At 37.6% G+C, this 8,994-nt stretch overlaps 1 protein-coding gene across 1 annotated transcript; it reads right to left on the reverse strand.

Annotated features, from left to right (window-relative positions):
• Window positions 1-491: 491 nt before the first annotated feature.
• LOC113838573 (zinc finger protein 431-like) lies at window positions 492-3,498 on the reverse strand. Its single transcript, XM_027434190.2, has 3 exons — window positions 3,465-3,498; window positions 3,206-3,266; window positions 492-2,043 (listed from the first exon to the last, which is right to left on the reverse strand). The coding sequence occupies exons 1-3, from the start codon at window positions 3,496-3,498 to the stop codon at window positions 492-494; spliced, it is 1,647 nt and encodes a 548-aa protein (XP_027289991.1).
• Window positions 3,499-8,994: the final 5,496 nt, after the last annotated feature.

Raw genomic sequence — 8,994 nt, forward strand, 5'->3', positions numbered from 1 at the left:
ATGATTTTTTGTAATGATTTCAAAGACTCATGGTTATATGCAAAAGCTTTACTACACAGATTACCTTAAACTGGTTTGTCTACAGTATGTGTTATTTTGTTTTTTTTTTTTTTTCTTTTTGGTTTTTCGAGACTGGCTTTCTGTATGTAGCTTTGGAGCCTATCCTGGCACTCGCTCTGGAGAACAGGCTGGCCTTGAACTCACAGAGATCCACCTGCCTCTCCCTCCTGAGTGCTGGGATTAAAGGCATGAGCCACCAACGCCCCGCTTATTTAATGGTTTTGAAGAAAACATTGACACGGAAAGGCCTTTCCACACTGATTACATTCTTAGAGTTTCTTTCTATAATGTGTCCTTTTATGTATCCGAAGATGAATTTGTCAAGCAAAGACTTTATGGAATTGATAACGTTCATATGGTTTCTTTCAAGTATGTGGTCTTTTATGCACTTTACGAGTACTTTGAAATGTGAAGATTTTATCACATTTTTTTCATTCATAACGATTTTGTTTGTTATGTGTTCCTTCATGCATTTGAAGTGAAATGTACTGTGCAAAGGCTTTACCGCACTGAATACATTCATAGGGTTTCTCTCCAGTATGTCTCCTTTTATGCATTTGAAGATTACCAGGCTGTGAAAACGCTTTCCCACACTGATTACATTCATATGGTTTCTCTCCAGTATGTGATCTTTTATGCACATGAAGAACACTGTGATAAGTAAAGGCTTTACCACATTGATTACATTCATAAGGTTTCTCTCCAGTATGTGTCCTTTTATGCACATGAAGTGCCCTCTGATCAGACAAGGCTTTACCACACTGATTACATTCATATGGTTTCTCTCCAGTGTGAGTCCTTTTATGCCTTTGAAGATGACTATCACGAGCAAAGGCTTTACCACACTGATTACATTCATAAGGTTTCTCTCCACTATGTCTCCTTTTATGTGTTTGGAGAGCACTGTGATGAGAAAAGGCTTTACCACATTGTTTACATTCAAAGGGTTTCTCTCCAGTATGTCTCCTTTTTTGCGTTTGAAGATGACTATCACGAGCAAAGGCTTTACCACACTGATTACATTCATAAGGTTTCTCTCCAGTGTGTATCCTTTTATGCATTTGAAGAGTGCTTTGCTGAGAAAAGGCTTTACCACATTGATTACAATCATAAGGTTTCTCTCCAGTATGTCTTCTTTTATGCACATGAAGTGCACTCTGATCAGAAAAGGCTTTACCACACTGATTACATTCATAGGGTTTCTCTCCAGTGTGTGTCCTTTTATGCCTTTGAAGATGACTATCACGAGCAAAGGCTTTACCACACTGATTGCATTCATAAGGTTTCTCTCCAGTGTGTATCCTTTTATGCATTTGAAGAGTACTTTGCTGAGAAAAGGCTTTACCACATTGATTACAATAATAAGGTTTCTCTCCAGTATGTCTCCTTTTATGCATTTGAAGAGTACTTTGCTGAGAAAAGGCTTTACCACATTGATTACATTCATAAGGTTTCTCTCCAGTATGTCTCCTTTTATGCACATGAAGTGCACTCTGATCAGAAAAGGCTTTACCACACTGATTACATTCATAGGGTTTCTCTCCAGTGTGTGTCCTTTTATGCCTTTGAAGATGACTATCACGAGCAAAGGCTTTACCACACTGATTACATTCATAAGGTTTCTCTCCAGTGTGTGTCCTTTTATGCATTTGAAGAGTACTTTGCTGAGAAAAGGCTTTACCACACTGATTACATTCATAGGGTTTCTCTCCAGTATGTCTCCTTTTATGCGTTTGAAGATGACTGTGCTGAGAAAAAGCTTTACCACACTGATCACATTCATCGGGTTTTTCTCCAGTGTGTGTTCTTTTGTGTGTTTGAAGATTACTATAATGAGCAAAAGCTTTACCACATAGATTACATTCATAGGGTTTCCTTCCACTATGTGTTCTTTTATGACTTTGAAGATGACTGTAACATGCAAAGGCTTTAAGACGTTGTGTATATACAAAAGGCTTCTCCCCAGTTTGTCTTCTTTCATGCCTGCAAGGAAAATGGGCTTGTAAATGTTTTACCACATTCAATACAATGTTGAATCTTGATATCTGTATAAATTATTATTACAATTTTTTGAAATTGTGAGGAAGAATCAGATCTTACAGGCTTATCACTGTTTTTACACTCATGTTTTCCCCTACATTAAGCATTGTTTTTCATCTTAGAAGAGGTTGTTTTGCATCTTTGAAGATACCAGTGTAGGTATAATCCTCTAATATATGTTTCTAATATTTAGAACCTTATTTTACAGGTGACTTTTTACATATTGAAGAGAACTCTAAAGATTCAGATTTTATCACCATTATTGAATTTTGAAATTTTCCTGCATGCTGAGTCATATTACATTTCCCAATGAACTAGAACACACAGAAGTATGTACCCAGTCCTAGAGTCATTGGGCTTTTCTGCAGAGTGAACTTGTTGGAGTATTAACATTGAAGCAGGAAAATAAATTACTTCTAAACATGAATCAAATTCAACAAGTATGACTAAATTGGCACTACTGAATGTCTTTTAAATATTCTGGGAGAGTGGTATATTATGTCCTCCAAATTCATTTTCTCATATGCTTGTATCCTGACTAATAATATGATATACTTAGTAAAGGAAGTTTAGAATGAAGAGGCTTCCACATTTAGTTCAGTTTCACTTTCTGTTCCTTAAAGATATGTGCTGGAGAGATTAAGGATTCTCTGCAATAACTGCCTCCTGACTCTTGACAACAATTGCCCCGTCACTAAACTTACAAAAGTAACAGCAAGTACTTGAGCAAACCTAAATTTTGTATGCAGTATTTTCTTAATGGTAGCTATGGAGAGATGCTTATCACATCAAATGTGTATACATTCAGTGATATAGGTAGTAAGAAATGAATGGAGTTAATTATATTTCTACAGTACAGCTCTCATGGTTTGATGATTCAAGTAATTTCTCTTAAGGTATTGTTTACTTGTCTTCTTACTTAAAATATTGTTTTGAAAATGCAGTTCACCTACCTGAAATTGAGTTTTATGATTTATTGAGAATTTAATAACCATCAATGCAATTTAAGCTGTGCTCAATTACACTGTTGTTTCTGTTTCAAAATTCAGGACACATCCCAATTTCTTCAGAGACACATTTCTATGAGCTCATAAATGAAAATTACCTTTCATGTCTTTTACAACTTGCGCAATGTTCTTCAATAGTATTGTCTTCCCAATTGTATCCTAAAATATAGTAGCAGAAAATGTATATCTATTATTGAAACGTGCAAAATTTAAGTTACTGTCTTCAGTGAACTTTAGAACTTTGGCTGATTTATTTACCACATTCTTTTTTCTCTCTAAATAAAGTCAAAGAAGAGCACCAATAACCAATTGATGTTGTACTATTATTTTAAAATATGAAATAAAATACAGTCTTACCTATATCATTGAGGTTCCTGTAGGTCTCCAGCATCACATCTTTGTAGAGATTCTTCTGAGAAGTATCCAGCAAAGTCCACTCTTTCCACGTGAAGTCGATATGCACATCATCATAGGTGATGACATTCTAAAATATCACATACATGTGTGCAACCAAAAACATGATAGCGACTGCATACTAAATGTATATTTCTGTAGAAACTTGTTTTAAGATATGTTACTTTTATTCAGGATACAAAGAAAAGCAACTGATTAAATTTGCCAATACAAGGCAGACCAGTATTTCAAATTTCCTGCTTCACTGAAATGTCTGAGACATACACTAGTGGTGTAGACTGAAGATGGATGCCCAATGTTGCAGAAAAGGTTTGTGTGTCTGTCAGGCACTCAGGTGTCTCTGTCATTTGTAAAGTCTAGGAAGTTGCCTGCAATGCACTGCCTGTTTACTTAGATTGTACTAATTCCTTCATTGGTCTTTAATGGAATTAAAGACTAGACAGTTATAGTTCCAGATTTTCTTTACTTTAAAAAATATGTATTAATAGAATTTAAGTAAAATACAGTCCCAGTGATCACAGTTAATCACAGTAAAATCCATAGATGCAGAGAGGCTAAGTAACTAGAACAGTTCTAGGGGAGTGTGTTGATAACTTCCTTGTACAAATTAAGCTTGTCTGAAGAAAAAAAGATGAAGCTTGCCACTAGCTAACCATGGAGGTCTAGAGGTCCGTACAGATGGCTGTCAGAAACAGGAAGTGAAATGTGTGTACAGAGATAGAAGTATGATGGCTAAGGAGAGAGAGAAGATATAGGCAAAAAGAAACACTATCACCTCAATCTTTTCAATTTGTAAATTTCTTTAGAACGAGTCTGCGCTTTTATGGCTTATGAAACCGTATATCATCATACTTTGATGATTGTCGAAGCTATGTATATCACTACTATATCTCTTCTATCAATATTTTATTATTATACGAACTTAAAATAGGAACTAATTTACAGGTGAAGTGGCTTAACATGAAGAATCTCTCTCTGAGGTAGTGTATTAGAAATTACGCACTTTTATACTAGATGCAATGATGGCTATGGTAGTGGATGTGACAGTATAATCTTATAAGGTTGAAGTAGTGAGAGGATGGGGAGCGTTAGGTTGTAAGGAAGAATAGGAGAGGAGAGTCGAGTCTGCAATCGTGTGGAGCCGTTGTAATAACAGGCTTTGTGGAAACAGTGCAATGAGAATTTCCCAGAACCTGTAAGGGTGATCATAGTGAGGACTCATGGTAATCAAGAATACTGAAAAAGCTGAAACAGCCATCTTCTGTAACCACATAAGGATCCCATTATTGGGTTGGGACAGCAAGGCAGAGACAATATTTTAGAACCACACTTGTCCTGCCTGCAAAATACTCTGGTGCAATGGTGGATCAGAGCTTCTGCAGTGTTCAGCAAATGACTGTTTAAACTTGAAGCTCTAGCTCTGAGAGGAAAACCGTGCTTAATACTATCTGAAGAGCCAAGGAATCAGAACTTAAATGTCTTCGAGAACTATTGTAGAACAAAATAAAATTAATCTAGATATAATTCAATGAAAAAAATTCGTAAGTATATTTTGCTATTATCACAAATTGGTGCTTAGCCCAATTGTCATCAGAGATGCTTCTCCCAGCAGCTGATAGGAGCAAAAACATTAGCTTCTTGTCTAGGAATCCTGTGGAAGGAGAGGGTGAACATTGTGGGATCCAGAGCGTTTGCAGAAAACACGACAACATGGCCCACAGAATTAACTGAGCAATGCTTTTATAGGGGTTTGCTTATAGGGGATTCCTACCAGAAGGTCTTGTGGTGACTCTTTTGACTGCATTTGGGACACTTTTCCTTCTACTGAGTTACCTGGGTCAGGCTTGTATCACAGTTTGTGCCTAGATTTATTTTACCGTGTCATGATGTTAGGTTGATATCCCTGGGAAGCCTTCTCTTTTCTGAAGGGAAACAGAGTAGCAGTATATTTGGGGAATGGATATTGGAGACAGTGCTGGAATGAGTGGAGATAGGGGAAATGTGTATTTACTCCAAGTTCATTTATGCTCATAACCTGTAATATCCCAAAAAGCTGAAATTTCCAAATTCTCTTCTTATGCTCAAGACAATCTCTTGACTGTCATAATTTGTAAAATCCAGAAACTCATAAACTAATTAAGGATTTCCAACATACACGGATGGGCACAGAGTATATTCGCATTCATAATAAGATGAATGTGGCTGTATTCCAGCCCCAAACTCAGGAAGACATCCCTTACTCATGTACATGTCACACAAGCAAGAATCACCGGTAAGGTGGGGCACCAGCTCATGAAACTTCCACAGCACCTACATTCCCAGAAAGAGTACCCAATAAGATTCGCTGCCACCCCAAATCCATGACCCCACGAACAAACTGGATTAATATCCAGGTAGGCAAACTGAGGCAAAGACACCCTTCTGGACCAGAGTTCATGACAGCTATATGAAATACACATTGCTTCTTCTCCAGTGGATATTCTCCTTTCTTTCAATAACCCCAACATTATTTACAATCCAAATCTCTCTTCATCTCTTTGTTGTAGCCTCCAACTTTAGATGGATCACTTTTCAAACAAAGGATACACCAGCTGCCAGAAGTCCATATGGGCCATGCGGCAACAGAACTTTCACAATCTCTCCATTTCCCCTTAACATTGTCACCTGTTCTGTAGGGTTCAACCTAACCATGCATCCTGGGGATGGCTATAGGTGTACCTGGCCATGTCCCCTACAGCATGAACAGCATGATGAGAGGCTAATTAAGGAATCGGTGACACATGTGAAAAAGCCTTTCTCTTTTCCCTGCTGCTTCAGCTTGCTCTGCTTTCCTGTCAGTTGGCTAGGGATCTCTGTAAGTTGGGCATTTAGCCATATATATATCCTAACCGTGATTATGTATCGGTAATTCACCGATAAGTTTCTCTCCTCTCTTCCCTTTTTACAGGCTCAAACTTTGGCACTACTCCTTTCTGGAACAAAGACCACACCTACAGCAAGATTTCCATCCTAACATGGGGGTAAGAACCACTGTTCAATCATGGGCCACACAGATCAGAAGATCATAGAGCAAATAGATAACAAGAAAAAACACGCTTCCAACAAAGGAAAACTTCAAAATCAGCACCTATAACCGAAATCATATCAAAGCAAGACAACCAGACACCAGCATAAAAACACAACCAAAAACCACCAGAGCAATAAGTCACTACCAGATTCTGGATATCCTACTACAGCAAACTATGTATATTCCAACCCAGTTGAAGCACAATTTTATAAAGATGACAGAAGTCCTTAAAGGTGAAGTGAATTAATGCCTTAAAGAATTCAGGGTAAGTATAATTGAAATATTGGAGAAAATTATTAAGTCCCTTAAAGAAAGTCAAATCCAAAGTAATAAACAGTTGATGGAATGAATGAATCTGTTCAAGAACTGAAAATCAAAATAGAAGCAATAAAATATGACAATTGAAGGAATTTTGGAATTGAAAATCTATGCGATCCAACAGCACCTATAGAGGCAAGCCCCACCAAAAGTATACGAGACATGAAACAGAGAATTTCAGGCTTTGCGTGTATCATTTATTAAATGAACATCCAGAACATCTGCAGCACTATGAAAACATCAAATATAAGAATTGTAGGAATAGAATGAGAAGAAACTCAGGACAAATTCTCAGGAAATACTTTCAACATTTCATAGTCAAGATTTTCCTAAATTAAAGAAGCATATAGGAGAACACAACCAACAGAATCATAGAGGCTCACAGGAGTCTGCACCTGGCTTGATGGGAATGTCCTTCTGTATATATACTTCTTTATTGGATGATGAATAAAACAGTTTGACCAAAGAGGCAGGGAGATATGCAGGAATAGGAGAGGGGGAGAATTTTTGAAATGGTCGACAGAGAGAGCCCACCTGAGACAGATGTGATGCAGCTGCAAAGAATCAACAGGTCCGGTCATTATCCAGTATTCCAAGGCCATGTGGAAAAACACAGATTTTTAGAAATGGCTTAATAATTAAGACAGAGCTAGCCAATAAGAAGCACTACTCATCAGCCAACAATTTAATAATTAAAATAGCATATATGTGCTTGTTTAGTGATGAGAAGGGCAGCAGTACCTGGCAGGACAAGAAAATCCAGCAGCCCATGACTTCTGTTATTGTGGGATATCTTGGTGTTTTTGTGTAACTACTGACAGTGGAAGTGGGTGTGTGTCTCTGACTCTCTTGCCTGCTCTTGGATTCCTTTTCCTCCTGGTAGTTTGCCTCATCCAGCTTTGATAAGAGGGCTTGTGTCTTGTCAGGTTACAATTCATTATTCAGACTTTTGTTGATATCCTTTGAATATGTTATCTAATCAGAAGGTAAATGGAGGAGACCTGGTGGTGAGGGGACCAGTGGAGAGGACTAAGATGATTGAAGATAGGGGAAACTGAAGATGGGATGTACTTTATGAGAGAAGAATCAATTTAAGAAATAAAGAAAGGAATAGGAAGGAGCACAGTGAGAGAGGATTGAACTAAGGCACTAAAACTCATTAGGGCAAACAACATAATCCTGGAGCTCTGCCATACACAGGTGGCGTATCACCCTTTTAGGCATAGTTCTATCCCTAAAAATTGTCATATAATTTTCTTCTTTGCTATTTACACTCCTATGTTCAGCTTTCCATGTAAGATGCCCCATAGTTTGGGTATCTCAACATCCTATTATCTCAAAATTCAACACTAGTTTCATCTTGAAAACTTCAGGTAATGAACTCTCACTGTATCTTCACTGGTTTTCTAACTCTGCCAGGTTCCAACAGTGTTGAACTGAAATCACAAAGGAAGAATCTATGACCTATACATTTTGCAACTTTCTTCTTTCCAGAACCAGTACAACATGGGCTATACCACAAATTTGGATTCTAAGTTGTGATGAACTCTACCACAATTGGACCAGACTTAGCGCAGGTTCTGTATGAAGTTCCTTCTTCATGTTAGGAATCAAGTGGCCTATTCCTTCCATAAATTGAAGGCTTAAATGGGTGAAGTCTTACCATTAAGGAACCTTCCTAATTAAGTGATATTTCAAATAACAATGAACCATGATACCAAAAATATAAACCTTTTTAGTATGGATTTGCTCCTTTCTCAGGTGTTTTTTTTTTCTTTTCTTTTTCAAGTCAGGGTTTCTCTGTGTCTTTGGAGACTGTTATGGAACTAGATCTTGTAGACCAGGCTGGTCTCGAACTCACAGAGATCTGCCTGCTTCAGCCTCCCAAGTGCTGTGATTAAAGGAAAATTCTACGAACGCACAGCCTCCTTTCCCATATGTAAGCAGCAATATTCTAAAGATTACAAGGGCAGAACTGTGAAACTCATGTAGAGTAAGGCATAGTGCAGAAGTCTTTCGAGCCATTTTTTACCTTATTAAATCAGAATCCCAGTAAGTCTAAGCAGAAACTGACCTATGAACATTTTA

Source organism: Cricetulus griseus, unplaced genomic scaffold (genome assembly GCF_003668045.3).
Source record: "Cricetulus griseus strain 17A/GY unplaced genomic scaffold, alternate assembly CriGri-PICRH-1.0 unplaced_scaffold_1, whole genome shotgun sequence".
NCBI classification, from domain to species: Eukaryota; Metazoa; Chordata; class Mammalia; order Rodentia; family Cricetidae; genus Cricetulus; species Cricetulus griseus.

What these genes read in the sequence shown, in the direction of transcription:
- LOC113838573 (XM_027434190.2), bottom strand. Translation starts at nt 3,498, where the DNA reads ATGCTGGAGACCTACAGGAACCTCAATGATATAG. An exon ending in CAGGAACCTCAATGATATAG is followed by an intron (nt 3,267 to 3,464) that starts GTAAGACTGTAT and finishes ACTATATTTTAG; the next exon opens with GATACAATTGGGAAGACAAT. An exon ending in AGTTGTAAAAGACATGAAAG is followed by an intron (nt 2,044 to 3,205) that starts GTAATTTTCATT and finishes TTTTCCTTGCAG; the next exon opens with GCATGAAAGAAGACAAACTG.